We start from the raw sequence: 24,883 nt of genomic DNA on the forward strand, positions 1-24,883 counted from the left end.
GGTCACAAACGCATCACTTAATATATAATAGATACATTAATATGCCAAGCGTCAACTTGAGCATTAAAAATTATGTTGTGTTCTACTAATTCCACACTACTTATAGGTATATATACTTATATGTAAATACTAATATTAGAGTTTTGGTACAATGGTCAATGGGTATTCAAAATTACACTAAAAATACATTTTTACTTAGTCAAAATATTCTTGTAACAAAAATTAACCCGAAATATATAGATCTCAGTGAATGCGTACTAGTGATAAATAACCAAAAAATATTCTATAGATCGGTGTAACATATACGTTTAGCGTTCATGTACTTTTGGAAAATTCTGTATCAAAAACTGAAATGAAAGTTTGTACAACTTGGAATTCAAAATATTTAGATTATTTTTAGATGAAATAGTAAGAAACTAGATTCTACATCCAGAATAATAATAAATAATTATTTTATAAATTGAATTCTCTTTATTAAGTGTATTTTATAATAGTGCTAAAATTATTTGACCAACGGAAGTTCTCAAGCTAAAATTGCATAAACTGAAATAAACTTAAAGGAGAGCGAATAGAACACTATTCCGAAAGTTCATGTTAATATTATAACAAGAGAATGTTACAAGTGATTTCAATTTCTATTATATATCATGGACATTTTTAATTGACTGAGGCAATAACATTTTTTTTATCGATTTCAGGAAAGATAAAAGTTTTTATCTTATTTAATGACTCTTTTTTAATTCTGACATGAGCTTCTATTTCAAAATATTGCCAATGTTAATCATTTATAAACAACAACAACAAAAATATTAATAAATATAAGACTAAGAGTTCAGTTTATTCTTTCTTAGAACTTGAAATTCCAAGTCGCTATCCTAAAAGGAACATCAAGCAAAAATCTTACGAAGAAGAAGATGTCTCTAGCGAGGACGAGTTCTTGTGTAAATATAAAACTTATCTATTATTTTTAAAACATGATAGATGATGACATATTACATGTGAATATTAATTTTTTAGTTTTATTTGTTGGCTTTTTTAAGTTTCTTGCTTTCTTTAAGTTAATTAAAATTATAACAAACTGTTTTGATTTCAATCGTTTGTTTAACCCTGTTTTACCATCAAAGGTTTAATCAATTTGAAACTTGAAGTATTTAGAGATGAAGTCCTAGTTTAAAAGAAAGTCAAAATGCTTTTTATTCTGAAACTGTAGGGTGTTTCTTAAAAAATGTGAAGTTATCAAAACAGTGACTAAAAAATTGTGATGATAATACTATAAATATTTCGACGAAAGCGTACTTTCTTGCATTTAAACGGATTGAAACTGCGAAATCATGCTTGAAATAAAAATTTATTTACACTAATGCAAAACTTATTTTTTTTAACATTTATTTAGTTTACCACGTCTTACTATACATGCTAATGTTTCAATACATTCAGAAAATATTGATAAAGAACTATCACACAAACTTAAGTTAAAATAATTTAAATTTTCGTATTCCAACAAGCATATTGTAATACAAATATGGAAATATAAATGTTTCCTTTTATCTATCTTACTTTATTATTTGAATCTTATAGTGTTCAATTTCATTTATTTAATGAATTATTTCTCAAATTAAAAACAAAGTTAAATTTCAAAATATAAAATAAAATAACAACAATAATAACATTAATACTCTGAGAAAAAATATGATTAAATGGAATGCTTTGAATATGATTTAATTTACCGTGTTTCTATGGGTACATTAAAAGCTCGGTAATTTTAATCGAAACGATTCGGCAATGATTTTGGTAAAACTAACATTAAAATATGATTCTATAATATGTGATAAAATTTGGCAATTATAGTGGCAGAGAAAGAAAACGGCAATTTATTCAAAGTACTTACTAAAATGTTTAAAAGAACTAAGATTTTAAAAGCCAGAATTTCTGTTAAACAATTACCATATTTTTTAAAAAAATACCAAATTTCAAATTCGTAATTTAAGATGCATAATTTTCACAAAACAAAATCTCTATTGGCTCTGTTAATCGTCAAAACTATATAACATAATAATTTCAAAAATATTAGTTTTTTAATTCAGCAAAATTCAGTTTATATTTATTTATATTGTCATTTTTTTTAATGTATATTTTGAATATTGGGGGTTTGTTTCTTCTACGAGCAGATTGTGATTTTTGTGACTGCGACTACAAAGGTGCTTGTCCAAAACATGGCCCTATGCTTTGGGTATGTGATCGAAAAGTAAGTAGTAAATTCTTAATAGTGAATTAATAAATGTTGATTTGATAGTTATAGGTTAAAAGTAATAATTTAAATAAAAGTAAAAATTAGGTTGATCAGAAAGTATGAATCTATCAACTATTTGCAGTTTTCTTTGAATTATTTTTTATCAGAGAATGACAAATTGAGAATTTTGTTTAAGTGATATATCATTATATCACAAAATGACATGCCCTAAGTCATAGTCTTTATTCGATATCTACAGATATTCAAGCGTTTCCAAGTGGATTTGAATTTAAAAATAGTTCTTGGATTTAAGATCAAGGTTTGCATCAGCCTTTTGAAAAGTATACCAGACTACAAATATTATAAATGAATGTTTTTTTTTTAAATTCCTATAACTGATTTAAATTTGTTACACGATATTTTCTAAAATAAATTTAAATTTCGGGCACACGGAAACTATATTCTAAAGACAACTTTAGAAAGAATTCCTTCTTTCTTAAGACCATAAAATTTCTTTTTTAAAGCTTATTTGAATTATTACTTTCCCCAGAATTAATTATTCTTATTTTTCTTACATAACCATACAAACAAATAAAATAAAAACAGATAATTATAAGTTCACCAATGAAAGACAAACAAGATAGATACATGTTTTTATCATATTTTACAAGACAAATAGTAATTTTAAATTGAAATTTTCAACATTAAATTACTTTATTAAAAAATGATGTATAAAAAAATTATATAATAAAAAAACACTAATTAATTGTTTTTGAATTATCTAAAGTAAACGATTGAATGTGTGCGATCCGCAGGCTTCTTATTTAACTGATATAAATAATATTGCATTTACCAACAGTAGTATACATTTTAATAAATGCTACATAATATTGCTTAAAAGTTTAAAGTTATAGTTTAAAGTACAAACTCACTGTACAAAGCATAATCTTTAAGTAAATTTTTTGATATTTTTATAGGTTTAAATATGAGAAACTCGTGTTGGATAAAAAAAAACAGTAGTTGCAATTTTCTTGGGCCAAAAATGTTTCCAGGGTTTGGTAGGGGTAGTATCATTTTTCGGTTTGATTCTGAAAAGGCGGTGAAACTATTGGATATGGAAAATTTTTAAAATACAAAAGATTAGTTTTAGTTGAACGTTTTATATCATCATCTAAATTTAAATAAAAATCTTTTAAAAGTATCATCTTTTGAAAAGAAAAAAGTGATTCAAGATTTGTTTCTTTGCATGAGATCGTTTTTGAGAATTTTTGGCTTTATAGGTTCCCAAAAACTCATCAGAACGAGCTGAGCTTACAATTCCAAGTTTTCTCTCTATTGGAATATCGAGCATTCCAAAAGCAGGACTTGAATATGGACAGAAATCCCATTGCCTATAGGAACAGTGTTCGGTCCTTACAAGGGAAAGATTATTAGAACAAGAAAAGAGGCAGAAAAATCTGGCTATTCTTGGATGGTAGTTACTTATTTTTTTTTTCAATTTTTCAAATTAGATGCTTTTTTAAATTATGATTATAATTTTAGAAATATATATTTTAGCATATTTTTTCTAGTTTGACTATTAATTAATTGTTTCATTTAAAATTTAATGCTTAAAAGCTTTTAAGTTCAATTGATAATGTTAATTTAATTTTTGTTTAGGTATGGAAGGGAGGTAGAGTGGATCATTATATTGAAGGGTTCAAAAAGGATATTTCCAACTGGTTGAGATTCGTCAATTGTGCTGATAAAGAAGAGAAACAAAATTTAGTGGCAATACAGTACAAGAAACAAATCTATTACAAGACTTACAGAGAAGTGTTACCATTTCAAGAGCTTCTGGTGTGGTATGGAGGAAAATATGCTGCTGATCTTGGAATCAGCTTGAAAAGGGACATCGAAGCTAATCAATTAAGTACGAATGATGAAATCTATGTCTAATAAGTTAAGATAATTAAAATTAGCAGATAAAATTTTAAAAGTGCTTCTGTTTTTTGATTATACAGTAAAGTTTTGTATCCTAAATTAAACTATAATTATTTTAAAAAAAATTTTCATTTTAAGTTTTATTTATGTACCATTGAGGAAGTTTAATCTGTGACTTACATGTCGTTAATATTTTTCGAACTTAGCAAGGTTTTCATGCTAAATTGTTATTCTTATTATATAATTCATACGCGTCATAACTAATGACATTGTATTTAATTTAAATATTTTTTCGTTCGATTAGAAAAGAAAAAAGCATTTGTGTCTATCATATTATCGTCTTTTTTAAAAAAATAAAACAGTTATATTTTTTATAATTACAGTTTTTGCAAAAATTATACAATTTAACAATATCATAAGATTAGATTTTTTTCTCATTAAAAGTGTTTTTCTTCAGAATATATATATATTTCAAAAAGCAATCAATAAATGAAAAAGAAGGAAAAAAGAAATAGAAAGTACGAAAAATTGTTATTTTTTATTAAATTTGATATTTTCTTATGATTTTTTTAGAGAAAAGCATAAAAATATGTATCAAAAATTGCTTCCGAGAGTATATTGCATGTGTGGTTCATGTGTCTACATTCAATGCTATTTTTATTCTTGCAACAACTTGCAGTTAGATTCGAGTTAAACATAGTTTATTTTATGTTTATTTTATAGGCGTAAAAGGTGTTGCATGCGATGTCTGCGGTTCATTGTTCACATCCGTGGATGCCATGGAGCGACACAGGAGGACACATCCTCATCAGGGACACGATCGAAGGCACCGATGTCCCCACTGCATCTACTCCACCAACAGGTCAGATCATCTCCGCAATCACCTCACTACTCACACGGATGAGAGGAGACACGGATGTCCACACTGCCACAATACATTCACTCTAGAAGGAAGTCTCAAGGCACACCTGAGGATCCACAGTGGAGAGAGACCCTTCTCTTGTGGAGAGTGCGGAAGAGACTTCACTCAAAAAGGAGACATGGAGATACACGTGAGAAGTCACAGCGGCATCAGACCTTACCGATGTTCCACCTACGGAAGAGATTTCACCCATTCATCAGCTCTTCACAGACACATAAGAATCCACACACTGCAGAGACCCTACAAGTGCTCCACCTGCCAATACAGGGCCACAGACTCTTCCACTCTTAATAGACACGTTATTCTGAAACACACAAAACAGTTCCCCCACAAGTGTCACCTGTGTGAAAGAGGTTTTGCTCAACCGAGTGATCTTAAACGACACAAAGACCGCATGCATCCTCAATACAAGTAAATAAATAAAGAAATGCACATAATGTCAATATACTGTCATAAAGAATGAGAGATAAAATTGATCTCTACTTACAGTTTGAATAAAAATTTGTATGAAGAAAGTATAGTAGGAACATTTACAATAAACGTCTATTTTTCCTTACATTTGAAATACATTGATGACGAAAACTATTGAAGTCAGCTTAATAGAAGAGCAGTAAATTTCGAGGCGGGGACTTTATTTTCCTTTATATTATTTATTTCTCATACAAAAATAATTGTTTGGGAGTTTTTTCCCCATTCACTTTTATTATAAATCTTAGTTTTAATTTTTAAATCGATATAGTTGTACAGTCCCTGGCCAATTGATTAGACGCATTATAAGATTCTATGTAAAATCCTAATTTTCAGGTGATACTATACAGCTTTATTGTTTTTACGCTGTTGAAACCAGTTTGCACTTGTTGACGCTCGTGTTTCAATTGGTTAACATTGTAATGCAATATGTTAAAAATAAATACAAATAGGAAAATATTAAAAATCTCCTATCCCACTAAATAAGAAATCTAATCCAATAACATTTAAAACCCATTATATGTATGTTTATATATAAAAGTATTGCATATAAACTCGTGCAATATAAGTAATTATTAAAAACTACCGTGAGTATTGTAATTTGGTTCAATTATTATAATATACTAATATAATACCTGATATAATAAATATTCTATATTTATATAATATATAATCTAATTTATCCAATAGTCTAATTTACATTATTTATCGTCCAATTTTTCCTATTAATACACGAACTTAAACAAGTGCAAACCGGTTTCAGTCTCGTAAAAACAATAAATCTGTATAGTATCGCCTGATAATTAAGATTCTACATAGAATCTTATAATGCGTCTAATCATTTGGCCAGGGACTGAATGTGTAGCCGACATGGTGTTTGTATTTTCTTTTTAATAAAATCACTTATACCTCTGTCTTTTGAGACTTTGAAATAAACTCTTAGCTACAAATATGTTTAGTATTTCCTAAAGTATAAGTTTGGTTAATAGAAACGAATTTTTGTTTCAAAACATTTTACAGCAATCAACCATTTTACAGTTATACTTTAAGTAACTTCATAAGATGAAAAAGCCAATTGGCAATTTGAGACAAAAAACTTATTTAATGACATAGGTATTGCTTAATTATTTTAAGTAGTTTTTAATTTTTAGCAGAATATTTACCCTTCTAAAAGAAGATGGAAATACTAGTGCACAATAAACGTTTTCGTTATTAAAAGTTCTATTAATATTATAAAGCTTAAATTTGAAATTCACATGGGTTAAAACACTATGATTTAAAAAATGAACAGTTTTTCTTAGGTAATGTCGCACTAGTAATTGAAATAAAAATAAAATACGTTATCTTCTTTTATATCAATTGATAAGTTTTTTCTTAAATCCTTTAATTGCTTTCAGGTTAAGTTTATATGGAAGAAATAAACGTAAGCAGAATAGAAAGAAATAGTGTGTGTATCAGGGTAATGTATAAATAAATGGCAAATGGACACTGATAGCATGCAATCAATTTCATGCAAGATGTCAAATAATCACGATACGGCTTGATTTTACAGTTGCGATGAACTTACACTCACAGTTGAAGTTTAAACTAAATTTCATTTCTGCCGCAAAAACGAATTTAAAAAAATGTTGCATGATTTATTTTCCCGAAAAATATGCATATACAGCGTAAAGAATCTTTATATTAACAGTGTTATTAATTATTATTAATATTAATTATTAACATTGCTAGTTAAATCTTAAAATACAGAAAAAATGGTAATTTAAATTTAAAAAAAATTCTGTTTTCCAAATATTATCATTAAAAGTACTAATCTGTATTTCACAAGCTATATACAAATCTATATTGTTATAAAGATAATTTTTTTGCGAAGGTTTAAATGCCGCTGAAAAACACAATATTTGAAAATTTAGAACTGGTCGAAGTTTTAATGAACAACACATGAAATAATTTTTTTTCCTTCCAATTCAGCATTTTTCAAGATTTTAAGCTTTAATCAACAATCCTCTGCAATTTGAGTTTCGTTTCAAGATTCCTTTTAGTTTTAGATTCCTATAATTTAATATTCTTTGGGCATTTCGACTCATCTGTAAAACCAAAAATAATTCCATTTCAATGAAAAAATATAACAATTGTTGATTTCAATATGAGCAACATGAAAAAATTCGATTTATCAAAATCTAATAAATACTATGTTTAAAATCTGATTTCTCGAGAAACATTCAACCGATTTCTTTCAAATTTTGTATTTTGCCATTTAAAATTACATAATTTAAAATGACATTCAAATTTGTCTACTTTGCAGTTCAATTTGTTTTGACTATTATAATGTAAAATAGTAAAAAAAGTATGAATAATAATTAAACATTATTTCTTGCGTGAATTTATCATTAGATAAGTAAATTTTGTAATTGTTGGTAAAAATGCCTTGATTTACTAAATTTTTTTCAAAACATGATGCAATACGTAATAATTAGTGCTAAGGGGTTAAAATTTACAATCGTTCTCCGGACAAAACTATAGAGAGCATATTTTCTGGATTGCGACTACTCCCATATTTTGAGGATCAAGAACCCGAATAGGTCGAAAAGAAGGTATGTTATTAAGAGAAAATACATTATTGTGTCTAATTTCGTCACTTAAAATAACGTCTGCTCTAAATAATTTGCATATTTAAGGTTAAACCTTCGAATCACTAAAATTGAGTCCTAGGACGTAAAATTCCAATCTTTTGATCTAAAATTATTCACGGTGTTCACTTTTTCTCATTTTGAGTACTGAATGTTTAAAACTCCTGAGTAACTCTAAAGAAGATAATTTCAAAGAATACTCATAACTTCCGGGAAGAATTGGCACGCAACGGATATCCTTTTAAGTGTGCTATATCTGTGTATCGTTTGCTTTGCTGAATAAAGAATTACTAGGCATGTAAAACAGTTATTGTACATGTTACCTGTGCAATATAGAGTGACAGTAAGGTAAGATCCAGCATTAACAATAAGGTAATAAGAATGTACAAGATTTTCAAAAATTACCAGCCTTAATGTATTTTTCCAAATTTTCCAGAAAGTTGCACCATTGTTGTCAAAAATTAATTATAGATGATAATATAGGTATTTGAATCTGTGCTGTAACTCTTGAGGGAGGTAGTATTAAAAACATTCAAAACCAGTTAGATTGTCCAATAAAACTTTTTTTTTCGCCTTGCCCCTCTCAGCATATTATTCATTGCTAACTTTACTTAGCTTTATTCACCATACTTTTCATAAGGACGTAAAAATATTATATTTTGAGTGACTATTAAAAATCTATATCTGTATATTAAATAATTCTTTTTTATTTTTTAACTAAGTTTTTAGTTTTGAAGAATTAAATAACATAAATGCATTTAAATTTCAAAAATTACTTCCCGTTTAAAAGAACACTGCAAGAAGTTCACTGATATGAATCCTTATTACGCCGGTCATGAATATCTAAGTAAAGCGTTAAATTTTAGCATCGAAGCTCTTATGGCTTGGGTTAATTTGACAGTTAATTTAGAATGGAAGAGAGTGTGTACTATAACCGAAGACTGTGTTTAGAAATTGAAATAGTGGAAACACCTAATTAAGATGGCTGGCGAAGTTCCTTTTATGAATATTCATATACATTCTGAAAAGCTCAAATTGGCTCCAGAAAGGCTTGGAAGTGCGTTGGTAGTGCTTTTATTTTTCTTACCCGGACATTGAGCATTCTTCTTCGAATATTCCATGAATAATTTAAGTAAATTTCAGATATAAGCTATAGAATTTTTTTTTATGATTAAAATGTCGATGCTAAACTTAAATGGAGGATTAAAAAAGAATTATATTCTGATATTGAACTCCATCAAAAAATTTTTTATGTAAAAGCTATAGCAAATAATTTTTATAAATATTTATCAGTTTCGTAATATACCAAATACCAATTTTATTAATTTTTTTCTTCAAAATTTACGTAGTTTTAAATAAATGTTTAGATTAACAAGGCTATTAATATTGCCTACGATAACACTTAACTAAATCTATGCAAATTAAGTTACTTAAAATTTTATCTTTCAAATTTTATAATCATAGTATATATTTTTAGTATAAAAATTCAGTTGTTTTCGGAACTTAAAACTTAATTTTTAGCAATATTTTCATTAATATAATTACTTCGTCAAGAAATTAATCAGCTATTACCAACACCATTACTGCATTGTAATTGCATAAATATAAATTTATTTTATTGGGCATTCAACAATCATTACAAAAATACAGCTTAAATTCACTAGAATAAAAGAGACGACATATTTATAGGTAAGTTTCGTTACAAATTTTAATTACTTAAACGTCAAAATTGGCATTTTTAGTGAGTGTAGTAAACTATTTTTTTCATACAAAGTTGCATATTATGCAGAAACACGAATTATGACACGATTATTTTATTAATTAGTAATAAACGCAATCGAAAGCTTTCTTCAGTTTTGAAATGTTAACAGCATGAAACAGAATACACTTGTTATTCAAATAAATAAGTAAAACGCTCAAATTGTTGTTTAGAATTGTATTCGTAAAACATATCAGTATTTAATTATAAATATTTCATGCAATTTGGTTTTTTTATAATCTCATTAGTTAGCAGGGTATTTCAGTACTACAGCGTTAGTAATAATTTGACTAAAAATAATTCAATTGCGTTAAAAATAGGTAAAAAAAACTTCAAATGTGATGAACTATGTTTAAGCGAATTAAATCCAGAGGTGAATAAAACTGTTAATTTATGGTTCTACTCACACAACATGATTAAAAAGTATTACGAAAAGTTTAGCTTAGAGCACTAAAATTAATTTTTTAAGCAAATTAAAATGAGATAGCTATTTTGCTTTATCAGATAAAAAAAAGCAGCAAATCTTAATTTAAGCTTCACAGTAATAATCACTTATTTACAGTAATCAGCCGAGAAGTTTAAAAGAACAATAAGTACAACAAAATTTCGCCTGTGAATAGATAGAAATAAAGCAAATTTTCAATTTTATCCATGAATGAAAAAACACTAGTAAGCAATTTAAATTCTGATTCATTAAAAATTTATATTTCATTATATTTTAAAATTGCAGTTAATTGCAAAATAACTCATTTTTTTCAATTAATTATAATAATGTGATTTTATTTATCTTTGCATTTGCGTTAATAAACAATAAATATCCAATCCATTTATAATCAAGTAAAATCCACTTTCCCTTGAAAGTTGATGACATTACATAAACCTATTTGTCAAGTTGGCGTGTAACGATTATTACCACACTGTTAGAAATTTCTCTTCAAAAATGATTAAATATCAATTGTTTTCTTTGTAATTTTACAATATTCAAACAAAACAGTCAAATAACCATAAATAAGATGTAATTAACACTGTTGATTGCAAGAAAAAACGTTTATTAACTGGCTTCAACTAATATTATTAAACAACAAGAATTTTATAGCACCATCTAGGCCCACCTAATGAAACCACTTAGTTCCTTGTAGATCAGTACATATTGTAGCCGAGAGGGTTAATCTGTCAATCTCATGACTGATAGAATAGGGTTCGAGTCACTGTGATGTCACCACAATATTTCCACTTTTCCCTTCGATACAAGAAGAGTTTCCATTCTCCTGCGCTACTCCGTTTGAGACCCCGGTTTATTAGAATACGATACTCTCATTCACCCATAGATGGCAGCCCCTTAAATCTGCTAAAATATCTCTAATGTCCAGTTAAATTTCTATTTGACATATTTGAAACCATGGGAGTTAAAAACCAGCATAGTTTAGTATTCATGGTTTCTTAACCATGCTAGTTGTAAACGGTTTCAAGGCCGTAAAGGTAAAAAATGCTCTTTACCGTAAATTTTATTGTTAATTGGATGGACTGATTGTTATCGGCTGTTTTACCATCATTTTAGAGTAAAGTGAAGTGACGTCAGCTTAGATTTCTCTATTGTATAAATCCCGTTAATCTAATGATCCAGAAGCGTTGATTTAGTATCCTCAAAATTAGAATTTTCGTAGAAACCTCTGGAAGTTGTTAGAATTCGTAAAATAACTAGAATGAAAATCTCAAAATTGAATTTATTTAAAGGCTTATGATACTGCCTGTACCCCTTATTGTAAATAACAGTTAAATAATGATTAGATGGCTTTGATATTTAGTTTTTGCAATGAGGCATACTTGCGACAATTCAATGCAGAATCGAAACGTAATTTCAACGTATTACGGTTACTGGAACAAAACGCGTCTTGTATACATATACAAATATTTACCATTTCAAATAGAGATTCAAAATAGAGATTTGTCTGAAACTTGAGTTCTTTTGTAGTCGAAAACAGATTCGCTGTAATTTACGAAATTAATTTTGTACCTCAGAAAAGATATTCGATTGCCGTTTCCTATATTAGCTTTTCCTATATTAAAATCTGTCAATTCGTAACAGCGCAATCCTTCATTATTATAGTGATTTTCAGAAAATTTACCATATGAGTGAAACAATCTTTGAAGTCTGATAATTCGCTTCATTAGACAAAGTTTAGTACTCACTGACATAGAATTCTATACCTAGTGGGCAAGTGTATAGTTATTTATTAGAGAAGATTTAATTGAAGAGCGTTAGGTTTCGGCAATTGCTTAGCTTCCCGGCAAAACTTCCGTGCTTGACTTATAATATTTTGTTTTATAAGTCTACATACAGAATCTATTATGCAAAGTTCTGAATCGACTAAAATATTATTTTTTACTGGAAAAAGATGCATAGTTTTCGCGTTGTCTTTTTCTGTATGTTGAATATCACGTTTGTATGTTGAATATTAACTCTTAGATATTAGTTAACACATGTCGTTAAATCAAATAGAATCAAAATTCTATAAAAGATTTAATGGATCTTAATAACTTTGAAATTTAGTGGAATCGAGCATTTATTTTTCTATTCTAAATTTAAAGCTCAGATTAGTTTTGAAGAATTAAATATGATTTCCGTCAAATATTAAAATGTATTGCAGTCAACAAAATTCTTCAACCATTAAAATATGATTTTAATACAACTAGAAATGTACAATAATAATTTTTATTTTACTCATTTTATTCCTAGTTGATAAAAAGAATAATCCTAAATGATAAAAAGAACAAACAAAAAATACTTTAAATGCATGCTGATGAATATGAGAAGAAAAACTCAGTTTGGAAAACAATCGACTCCAAGAAATTCCAAAATGATCACCTGTTTTTTCTTTAAAATTTGATCGTGTGCTGCTTTTATGTAAATGTTTATTTAGCCTGATTTCTTATGAGTCTCACTACGCTTTGTTTGTGGTGCACAGAAGTTTAAGCTGATGTCACCTCTATCTGTACCTTTCTAATACAAATCAATCAATTCTAGATCCAACCCATGAGAATATGTGTCTACTCGGATAAGAATACGAATTGTCCAATAAGAATAGAGAAAAAGGAAGTTCATTCAATGAAACACTGATCTAGTTCAGCCTCTGAATTGGATATCTCTGTTGGAGTTGATCTAGTCGATGAAGTTGATCTAATGGCAAAGCGATAATGGACATGAAAACCATAAAACTACAGCCATTATTGAACTAGAAAGAAAAAGGAAAAAAAATGTTACTAAACATTTTCAGACATTAACTAGATCAAGAGTGAAATAGCATAAACAAAAACCAGCCTATTTTATGAAGAGGAAATGTCCAATACAAATTTTTTATCATTACCTAAACACGTACTTTGGAAGTATATCTGTCGGCGTTTAATACCTAACATTAAGTTAGGTCCCTATTTCTGTTTATTATATCTGGATGAAGACAAAGTAATTTTTAAAAAATTCAACAATGCAACGTTTATTTATATGCTTCTTAATTTTTATTTTTCAAACTTTACTTTTATTTCTTATCTATTTATCTTTCAAATATAAGTATGAAAAAAAACTTAATTATAAAATTATTCTTTATGGCATACTTTTGGCAATTCACGATCTCAACATTTGATCACGCCCTCTAGCTGGTAGTAAATTTTCGGGCTTTTATTTATTAAATTTTCATTTAGTTCTATCAGAAATATTGGTAGAGTAGAACGCCTTTTTTGCAGCAAATAAGAAGCAAAATTTCCCTAAAGAAGAGGCAGAAGCTCTTGAAAAAACGGCCCAGAACATTTGCAAATCTTTCTGAAACAGAACGCGCCCAACATTTGAAGAACTATTTCTCAATAATTTTTATCTTTTTATTATTAGCGAACTTGCCATCGATAACTTCCGATTTCATGATCGCATACTGTTATAGATGTGTGTATTTCAATAAAATATTTTTTTTGTTGCTTCAATTCATTACAAATTAAAGTGAAGTCAACATTGTTTACTTGAATAAATGTGATTTTAGAATGTGCAGAACTGTAATAGTTATGGAATATTCTTTTTCTTTATAGAATAGTATATATTTCTGAATCTATATTTTTCCGAAAACACCAATAAAGAATCATCCGAATCACTTGAAAATGGTATCATTTGTATTGATAATTAATAATTTTTTATCGTTTACTCGGTAAGTGTTTCTTAACTTTGAATGAATAATTTCACCTAGAATTTAGCTATTCTGAAGTTACATATTAAAATTGATATCGAGATCTTACAATTATAACAACTATAAAATTTTGTTGTGGAATTCTTCGGATTTATAAAGCAAGTAAGTGTTATGATTTTAATAAAAAAAAATTTACTTGTAAAATTTTTTTTTTTCGAATTTGATGATAATTCTCTACAGAATGGTTTTCTACGCCTGACTAAAAACTTTTAGACAAGAAAAAAGAAACAATATGGAAGCTTTTTTATCTCAATATGAGGAATTTTTTGATTGTTTTTCTTTACAGTAAGCATTTTTTATTTTACCATTTTAAGTTTATAAATAATGATTTTCTATTGAAATCTTAACATTTTCGATAAAAATTGTTGAAAAAATCTTTTTTTGCAAAATTAAATGGTATAACACTATGTGTTTCTATACACTTTTTGCATGATTTTAATGTTTGAAGTAATATGATGCAGAAAAGTATGTAATGGGAAATTTAAATAGGCATTTCACACTAGATTATTAAATTTAGTAGAACGATTTCTCAGGCACTGGGCTTTACCTCGAATTACAATATTTTTTTCAAATAGCTGCTAGCAGGAATTCGTCTAAAATAACAGCGACACCTAAAGGTCGTTGCGTTCACGAATTATACTTGAAATTTAAATAATATATTTGTTTTATCGTGTTTTTGAGTTGATATGATTTGCTGAAAGATTATCGTCTGCTTTACATCTTAAAAATTTTCAAAATAAAATTAAACTCAAACGATTTTTTATTCAAAGTTGATTAAAAAAGAAAACGGCATTTAACAATATTATTTTATTCGAAAAGTGTTGCATAATTTTTTTTATTTATTTCAATATATAAAAATTAAATTACTTATAAGACTTATGAAACAAAACTTTGCCAAAATTTCTAATTCAATTGTAATTAATATTTTTAAAATATAATAATAATACTTAAATGTATCATTCCAAATGTTTTTTAATCGTCTGCCATACAGAAATTTATCTCGTCAGAAAGCAAGCGATATTTCATAATATAAAGTTGTTCTAAATGTCGATAGTGGGTTTGTTGTATTCACGTGAAAAATGAATGGAACTTGTGAAATAAATAAATTGCCTTGTAACAGTAGCTGGGAATCTCTAACTGAGTACGAACGAAAGCGATATTCAAATGTAATTAGAAGGTGGGAAGTTCTAAAATCTTTAGGTATGTTTTATTTCCTTGAGACTACATTTGGATTTTAAATAAGATGTTCCATAAAGATGTTTATGTGTTCCATAATTGTCTTTCAGATTTCACTAATTTTTACACAGCAACAATGAGTAATTACAGTAATATTTTTCAGCATTGTTAATATAGATCATTAGTTACTTTCAAATGGGTTTCAATCCAATTCTAAAAGACAATGCTTGAAACTTTTTATTCATCTATAATTTTAATATGATTTTATATTAATATATTGTTATTCCATTTGTAAATTAAATTTATTAATTGTTTTAATTTTTTTGTTGTCTCTGTAGACAAATTAATCCTGTGATTAACAGAAATAAAATCACATACTTTATTAAGTCAAAGCAGTTACAAATGATTATACTGTGTTATAGATGATTATGTTTACGCAATAGGGATTAAATGCAGCATATGTTAAATATTTAGGTCTTTGAAAATTCTGTTTTTATAGGTAATGTATTAAAAATTAAGAGCTACATTAATAGTTTTAACAAAAAATAGAATAATAGAATAAGAATTTAATTGAAATATTTTCAAATTATTCTTTCGGTAAAGGGAGATGGGGTTGGTTTAAACTTGGGTTACGATTGAATAGTTTTGCTTGTAATTTCTGTTAACATTTTGCACCAGTATTTCTAATCCTATGAAAGAATCACTTATCACAGCTCGTAGGTGACATTTGAATTTCAAAATTTATTTTTTGATTCCAAATAATTAACGTCATTTTTATTTCAAAATGATTTTATTACCAAGAAAATTTTTGAATTCTACTGCTTTACCTTCTAAAGTATTTTCTTATAAGAACATAGCAATAATTTGTAATTATTTTACAAGGCTGTATTTTTAATCTAATAAAACTAGTAGCTATTTATGGTTATATGATGGAAAACAAAATATTGTGATCTTTTGTGGAATGCAGAACATGAATTTTGCATTAATTTATTGATAGCGAGGTATTTTAATCATTAAAATAATTCAGAAAAAATTTATTCGAAGAATTTGGTAATTTTATAGAGTTACACATTTGTATACTTTAAATAATAATTAAATTAACTTTAATTAGTTAGAAATAGAAAACCATTTTAAACTTTCCTTTTTTTCAAGATATCCAACTTACATCAGTCTGAAATGGAAAATAAAAAAAATTCTGGAAAAAAAGAATAAATATTTTATAAAAGTATTTACATTGCTAATTCATCTTATTTGCAAATATTCATTACATTAGCTTTATTCATGAAAATCATACTTAATAATTTTCTTCTCATTAAATAGTTAAATATGTCAGAAATAATACTTTTTCTAAAACATTTTGTCAAACTGGAGCAAATGTAAAATAAATTTCAAATAATCACTAGGCAGAGAAAATTTTTAAATGAACAATCTTGAAACTTTACTCTTAAAAGGTATACAGGACATTTGCTGCGCTTTTGAATTAAGAAAAAAGAAAACAATTTCATAAAATATTGCATTTTTAAGATAATATGAATAAAACAAAATTTTTGCAGTCATAAGATGTCGAAAAGAGGTCTATGTACTTTTTATTGTCTTTATGTTCCGAATATTTAGTCGATATGGACATAAATTTAGACATAGAACTAAAATTTTGCGACGGAATTGTAATGAAAATAATTGTTTACATGCAGAAAATGTTGTTAATGTAATAGAACATAAATATGACGTAATTCTTGCTTATTAGTTTTGTTTAATTTTTGTTTAATTTTAGGGGTTGTTTCGAAGCGTTCTAAATCTCTGGAGTCCGAGGAAAAAGCTTCTTCAAGAGTAAACAAATTTCCAATAAATCAGCAAAGTATTCCTGAAAGTCAACAAATTGGTAAGAACTGATTACCACTAAGCACTTGTTTTTTCATAAACATAGCTTACAAGTAACAAAAGTATCATTTAAAATTATAAAATAATGGTTACTATGTTTATTAAAAAAATGTAATATTAGATGTCTTTAAAAATCAAGAAGATTAAAATTAAATCTAAACATGAATTTAAATATGCATAAATTTTAAAGCATCTTAATCTAGTTCATAATTTATAAGACTTCATTTGTTGACATGTTACTTTCATACCAGAAACACAAGTGCCTAAAAAATGATACGTATATTCTGAATATCTAAAAATGTTTCTTATTGATAAAAGAAGTGCATAATTGTAATAACATGCCAAATACATAATTTTTACCATTAGCGGGCATTTGTTTTTAAAATTAAAAATCACAAATTAAACCGTTTTTCTTACCGTTTTTCTTACTGTTTAAACTTATAAATTGATAAAAAATACTATAAATGCGACTCACTTGGATATGTTTGCCATTTATATAAATTTTTCATTTTCTGTGTTGTATTATTGTTTTTCATAATTGAATCTAAATTTAAATTTGAGTTTTTAGCATTAATTGCGAATTGCAACTTTAAATTTACACATTAGTTAACTTCTTCGCTACCTAAGCATTTATGGACATAAATTTTATGTCTGTTTACTAATATTATCATGTTTATTTTATATAATTGTTTTCCGTTACAGTACATACATATATTTAATCACTCTAACTGGTAGCTTTTTTTTTTAAATTTTACACCAACAATTAGTCATTTTTTATAATTAATGTTAGATTCTTTACAATAATAACTTATGTTGGATGTTTTTCATAACTACACCAATTTTGTGCAAATTAATGCAGTATTGCACAGTACTTATATAAAACTTCGTATTTTTAAAATTTAACTTGCTTTCTAAAAACTCATTAAATTTATTCCTTATCGTAATTAAACTGGGCATAATATAACAATGCGTCTGTTTGTTCTTGCTTTAAAATAATTATATTCTTTCACTTAGTTGAAATACATTTATGTACATAAAATTTCTAGCCTCTGGCTGTAAATTCATATTTTTTGAATCTTATTATAACTTGAGATAGTAAAATAGAAATTTAAAATTTTAAAATATTTCTTGCAATATTCCTTTATACTTCAGTAATGAGGAGGTACAGAATGGTGAATATTTCTATTGGTGATATTATTTTTAGGTGGAAATAAATGTTTAGAAGATTAAGAAAAAAATATATAAGTAATATATTATTAGTAATATATTTTACTGAATTTACGAAAAATTGTAAGCAATGTTCTTAATTTTTTGCTTGGCAAAATTAGTAGCAAACAGATTTTAGAGCAAGGTGATGTTATTTTATTTATTCTGAGCATGATTCATTTATTTATTGCATAGTAGAAAATTTAATGTCTGGAGTAAACATTATGAATTTGCAAAAGAGAGAATATTATTCACTCTCCTTACAAATAGTGCATAGCCATTAGCCAATTAATACATTTTGAATGTCCTGTGTAGTTTTAATCACAAAATTAGAAATTTTTTATTTCTGTCTTTAATTTTCGTCGTATGCAACGCTGACATTCATTAAAACTCTTATTAGCAATAAAAAACCTTTATATCTCAGAAAAATATTGACAATTGATGAAATTGCTTATAAATAATCAGTAAAAACTATTTTAAACCTGTGATTGACTGTTTGAAAATAATAGTTTTAAGCTTCATATACGAAGAACAGTAAACTTGTAAAAAAATCATGAACTTCTTTTAAATGATGATAAAATTTAATTTCAATAATTAATTTTTATTGATTTCTTTCAGTACTTGATCGTACTGATCATCTTTCAGTACTGAGAATTTAAATTTTATCGCGGGAAGCTCTGGCGTAAGTGATCCGACGAATTACCTATTCTTTTTGTAATTGGGTAAGTGACTCAGAATTTAAAAAAGTAGTATTCAAAAGTAGTTGTAAATAGTAATAGGAGTAGTACTAGGTACGAAATCTATCGGAATTTCATATATTTTCAGAACTTTATTTATCTGCACAAACTGTATATTCATCAATTTTTTGCATTATTCTGTAATTCAAATTAGAAGCGTTCGTTTGGTTAATCTTATTACTTTTTATCAAATTTAAGTACTTTAATGGTTCAAATTCTTTACTTCTTTTTGATAGTCAAAGACTTTGAGAAAACGAATTTCAAGTTATTTGCTGTATCTGAATCACAAAAGAGAAAAGGAAAGCTTCGTCGAAAGAGTAAGAATTATAATTGTTTCGTTTTTTTTGTAAAACATACAATTTTAAGTATCATAGAACTATTGTTCAAAAGTTACTTGAAATTGTATGTTTTTCTTTTAAAAATTATAAAGAATCTTCGTAAAAAGTTAAGGCAAGATGAAAATGTAAGATGGGAATTTCTGAAAGGAATTTTTAGCAAAATTATCATCAAAAAGTGATAAAAATACCGGATACGTTGCCTTTATTATAAAAATGTCCTTAAATTAAATAAAACAATTTTTGATTTTCAGATTATTATTTAGTATTAATTATTTAGCATATTGAAATTGAGTCCCTAAAAAGTTATACAGGGTGTTCATTTTTCTTATGCATTTTACATAGCCCGACATATTAACTTATGTCAATAAGAAGCACTGACAGTTTGTTAAGTACATTTATTACGATAAAATTTTCGAAAATTTTTTTGAAATATTTCTTTTTGTTCTTCGATTATTTCATACGTTTTAAGTTAAGAAATTTTTTTTCCATCCGTATTGACACAGACAAAATCATTTTTATAATAATAACACTTGTATTACTGAATATGGGTTGAAAAGCCGCAAAACAAAATAAAACTACAGTTGTATAAACATTCGTTACTTTCTTTTTTCTTTGTTTTTTTCTTTGGTTTGTTTGATAATAGTTTTGTTAAGCGATTTAAGAGTTATTACTTAAAACTTTTAATTGGTGTTATATTTTAGAACATAATTTTAAAATTTTGGTTTCTTAGATCATGTATATTATAACTATATTTGTATATTTATAGAATTTAACCTTAGGTATTCTGAGAATTAAATTCGATCTTATATCGCGCATCTATTTCAAAGACATATTCTTCATTCCCAAAGAGAACAATTTATTTCCAATACTTTTTCTGTCTTTTAATTTATTTAGTAATAATGAATCTTTTAAACGATAATTTATATCGATGAAAATTTCTTATTCATTAATAAATTCATTGCATTTCCCAAGGAAACAGAGGTAAAGATTCAGCCAAGAGAGATAGGCTTAACGAAGCTTGCAAAAAGTTTGATGGAGAGAGCTCAGCGTCATTTTAATGATTTGGAACCCGTTGTCACATGAAGATGACCATGTTATTGAAGATGAAATAGACAAAGCTAGGACGATTCAATTTACTTTAAAAATGCATACGTGTTTTTTTTTATAGGAAATGCTAGAATATATAGAAAACCAATCATTATTTTACATCATTATTCTTTTATAAATATATTTCTATGAAGAGAGTGGGGTTGGAAAGTCAAATGTTGTCTTTAATTGTTCCGTTTTGTAGAATATGTGGATCTCTGTCGAATTTGTTTAACGAACATGACTTTTTGAAGATGAAATTTTACATGAGTTTCAAGGTCATAAAACAGTTTGCACCAAGACTAGGTCATTTAGAAAAAATGCTTTATATATAGCATAAATAAAATCAAGTCACAGCTTTAAAGTAACTTGTTAAATTTTGATGTATTGCGGTTCCACGTTTTGAGGTAATTAACCACTATATTAAGAATCATTTACACCTTTCTCTTACTTCAATATTTAACGACCCTGGAACTGATTTATGAGTGAAGAGCCGTAATATACATAAGCTGAATAAATCACTATATACCCTGTGAAATCATTCTCCACTCTAGGGCCGCGCTAAGCATTCCCCACCCCGCCAAATGCGATGAAATCGTAAATTTGGCGAATAAAATTGTGTATTTCAAAAGTAGTGGCGGATGATTTTTTCCACTAGAAGGGAATTTAAGTTACGTGAAAATGAATTTTTCTGAACAAATAAGTATATTTAATTCGATTACCGCAATTTTCTGTTGATGCACTGCATAACCAGTTAGAATTGAGTCCAAATAATATAACCCTGAAACAAAATACTCTAAAATAGTTTTCCATGGGAAAAAAATTAATCACAAGGAACTGTTAAATTTGCATTTGGCTAAAACAGTTTATAATTGGCGAATAATTTTGTTATTTGGCTAATTTTCTGGCTAATAATTTTAAATGCATAGCACGAGCCCTGTATAACCCATTAAAAATCAGATACAAAAAAATGCTCTTTATATCAAAAATATTTTATACGAAAACAGTGCAGTACTTATTTGTTCATACCAAATAGGGTTCAAATAGTTCAGCAAGAGAGCGGGCAATTGATTGCGCTCCTCTATCTTAATCTTCCTATGTGCGTTTTTCGCCATATCATACGAACTTTTTAAACGAATCAATAAATCTGGTTCACAATTATAAAATCAGTTTATATAAGAATAATGAAAATATTTCTAATTAATCATTATTTTATATTATTTTAATATGGCTGATATATACTTGTAAATGAAGTCCAAAATGTGAGCAGAGGCATTAAAATATTGCTTAACACTAGAAAGACGGAAACTTTCTGTATACCTATATTGTCTAATAGCAGTCAAAAAGACTGGATTGCAAAAGAATAAATAATGTGTAAAGAAATTTGTTTAAAATTAATTTTTAGCATTTTTTGCATTATTTACAGTTACATAGTAAGTTATTAGTAAATATTAACACTAAAAAAATTATATGTTGTACAAAATTCTAAGAAATTGTGTCATTATATATGCATCATTGTTTTTCTAATTGAAATTTAAAGCAGTCAAAATGACTTCCTTAGGCAATCTAGTGTTAAAAAGAAAAAAAAATTAAAATTTTTTATTTTTTAAATCTTATTATACAAGACATATTTATCTGATTACTTCAAAATGTTTTATTTTGTCATAAAAAATTAATTAGATAGCTTTCACAAACTGATATAAAAGTTAGTAAAACTTGAAATTCCAAATTTTTTCGATAATTTTTAAATGAAATAGTAAGAAAATTTATTCTACATATAAATTAATAATGAATAATTTTTTTATATGTAAAAGTTTCTTTGGTAAGTGTATTTCATAATTGGGCGTAAAATTTTTTGACCAACGTAAGTTCTAGAGCTAAAAACTCGAAAACCGAAATTAGCATTAAGGTTGGTGAACAGAACGCTATTCCAAAAATTCAGTAGAGAATGTTACAAATGATTCAAATTTCGAAACATATCATAAACATTTTTGATGAAGTTAGAAAAATTAAGTTTTATGGCGAAGTTAGAAAAAAAGGAGGATTTTATTGAATTTAATGACTCTTTTTTAAATCTAATATGAGCTTTTATTTATAAATAGCATCATATAATAGCAAATTTCGAAACATATCATAAACATTTTTGATGAAGTTAGAAAAATTAAGTTTTATGGCGAAGTTAGAAAAAAGGAGGATTTTATTGAATTTAATGACTCTTTTTTAAATCTAATATGAGCTTTTATTTATAAATATTGTCAATGTTAGTCATTTATAAACAACAACACAAATTCCAATAAACATGTAATTAAGAGTTGAGTTTATTCTTTCTTAGAGCTTAGAACTCCAAGTCGATATCCTAAAAGGAAAATCAAGCAAAAATCTTATAAAGAAGAAGATGTCTCTAGCGATGACGAGTTCCTTTGTAAATATGATACTTATCTATTATTTTTAAACTATGATAAACTATTACATGTTATATATGAGCATTATTTTAGAGGTTTTATTTGTTTTACTTTCTTAAGCTGCTTGCTTTCTAAAATTATTCGAAACTATATTAAATTGTATCAATTTTAATCATTCGCTTAACACTTTTTTTATCATTAAAGGCTTAACCAATCTAAAGCTTGAAATATTAAAGATGAAGTTTTACCTTGAAGGAAAGTTAAAATACTTCTTATTTTTCGGCATTTTTTAAAACCATGAAATTATCCAAACTGAGACTGAAAAATTGTGACGAAGGAAAGATAATTAGTTTGAAAAAAGTATTCAACACTTCGTCTACGTTAAAACGGATATATACTGCGAAATCCCGTTTCGTAATTATTTAAACTAATGAAAACTTTATTTTTTTTAAAAATTTATTTCGTTAACAGCTTCTTACTAAATATTTGGCATCATTATTTTAGAAAAATACTTATAAAGCAAAAAGAAACTTAATTAAAAATAATTTATATTTCTATATTCTATTAGACAAAATGTTGAACACAAAATCGAATTATAAATGCTTGTTTTTCTCTTTCTTACGTTATTATTTATTTTTTATTTGAATGTTTTAGCATTTTATTTTGTTTACTTATTGAACTATTTCTCAAATCAAAAAGAAAGATAATTTTCAAAGGGAAAATAAAATAACAGTAATAATAATAATAACACACCGAGAAAAATATGATCAAATGGAATGCTTGGAATATGATAAAATTTACTATGTTTTTGGCTTTGGGGAACATCAAAAAGCTCGGTAATTTTTACCGAAGCGATTTGGCAAGGATTTTGGTAAAATTAACAATAAAATATGGTTTTATAATATCTGATAAAATTTGGTAATTTTCTCATGATGGAGCATGGTATAAAAACAATTTATTTGATTAAATTTATTCTTCAAATTTAATTTTTACTAAAAGTGTTAAAGAACTATAATTTTAAAAACCAGAATTTCCGTTATGCTCTGTTATCATATTACTAATATTGCCAAATTAAGAGTACATAATTTAATATGCACAAATTAAATAAAAAAAAATCTCCATCGACAAAACTATAAAACATAATAATTTAATAAATATAAGTTATTTTTTAATTCTACGAAGTTCAATGCATATTTATTTGTATCTGCATCATGTTTATGTATATTTTATATATTGAGGATTTGTTTCTTCTATGAGAAGATTGCGATTTTTGTGACGGCGACTACAAAGGTGCTTGTCCAAAACATGGCCCTATGATTTGGGTATGTGATCGAAAGGTAAGTATTAAATTCTTAATAGTGAATTAATGAAAGTTGATTTATGTTGATTTGACAGTTATAGGTTAAATTAAAAGTAATATTTTAATTAAAAGTAATATTTTAATTAAAAGTAATATTTTAATTAAAAGTAATATTTTAATTAAAAGTAATATTTTAATTAAAAGTAATAATTAAAGTCATAATCTTTTCCTTTCTGTTAATCATTTTTTTAATATTTTATCAGATATTCACTGAATTCTCTTTAATATTCTTATGTGCATATTTTTAGTTGTATTTTTTTGTGTTAGTCGTAAGTTGTAAGTTTTCTCTAGAATGATATTCATTCTTTATTTTTTAAAGAAGATTCCGTACTTTCAAATCTTGATATTCAAAACTTGAAGTGCCTGGCAATATTTTTTTATTTCTAGATTTAGAGTGTATAATTTTTAAAATTTAAGAAAGAGAATAATTTCTCAAGTTAAAACGTATAATTTTAAGCGCAATTTTTCATCTTTGTAAAGGAACTAAATATAATAAATTCGCCTTAGACAAAGATAGCGGTAGTTGTGGTTTTTTTAAGCCG

General features: G+C 26.5%; 2 protein-coding genes and 1 long non-coding RNA gene across 3 annotated transcripts in view; all 3 read left to right on the forward strand.

The window, feature by feature from the left end:
* Window positions 1-24,883, forward strand: part of LOC107440373 (histone-lysine N-methyltransferase PRDM9-like) — a 29,693-nt gene that overhangs the window by 1,029 nt on the left and 3,781 nt on the right. Inside the window, exons 2-3 of the mRNA XM_087162295.1 lie at window positions 852-941; window positions 2,169-2,245. Coding sequence (XP_087018421.1) covers window positions 852-941; window positions 2,169-2,245 — 167 coding nt within the window. The remainder of the gene's footprint in view (window positions 1-851; window positions 942-2,168; window positions 2,246-24,883) is intronic.
* On the forward strand, window positions 3,602-5,696 carry LOC122273179 (uncharacterized). Its single transcript, XM_087160424.1, has 3 exons — window positions 3,602-3,634; window positions 3,890-4,142; window positions 4,877-5,696. The coding sequence occupies exons 1-3, from the start codon at window positions 3,602-3,604 to the stop codon at window positions 5,488-5,490; spliced, it is 900 nt and encodes a 299-aa protein (XP_087016550.1). The 3' UTR covers window positions 5,491-5,696.
* On the forward strand, window positions 19,391-24,320 carry LOC147812020 (uncharacterized). Its single transcript, XR_015432885.1, has 3 exons — window positions 19,391-19,472; window positions 22,912-23,001; window positions 24,242-24,320. It is a non-coding gene; the product is annotated as an uncharacterized LOC147812020 (long non-coding RNA).

Source organism: Parasteatoda tepidariorum, chromosome 4 (genome assembly GCF_982258835.1).
Source record: "Parasteatoda tepidariorum strain Cologne lab strain chromosome 4, Ptep-v5.0, whole genome shotgun sequence".
NCBI lineage: Eukaryota > Metazoa > Arthropoda > Arachnida > Araneae > Theridiidae > Parasteatoda > Parasteatoda tepidariorum.

What these genes read in the sequence shown, in the direction of transcription:
- LOC122273179 (XM_087160424.1), top strand. Translation starts at nt 3,602, where the DNA reads ATGGACAGAAATCCCATTGCCTATAGGAACAGT. An exon ending in CCATTGCCTATAGGAACAGT is followed by an intron (nt 3,635 to 3,889) that starts GTTCGGTCCTTA and finishes ATTTTTGTTTAG; the next exon opens with GTATGGAAGGGAGGTAGAGT. An exon ending in CATCGAAGCTAATCAATTAA is followed by an intron (nt 4,143 to 4,876) that starts GTACGAATGATG and finishes TTTATTTTATAG; the next exon opens with GCGTAAAAGGTGTTGCATGC.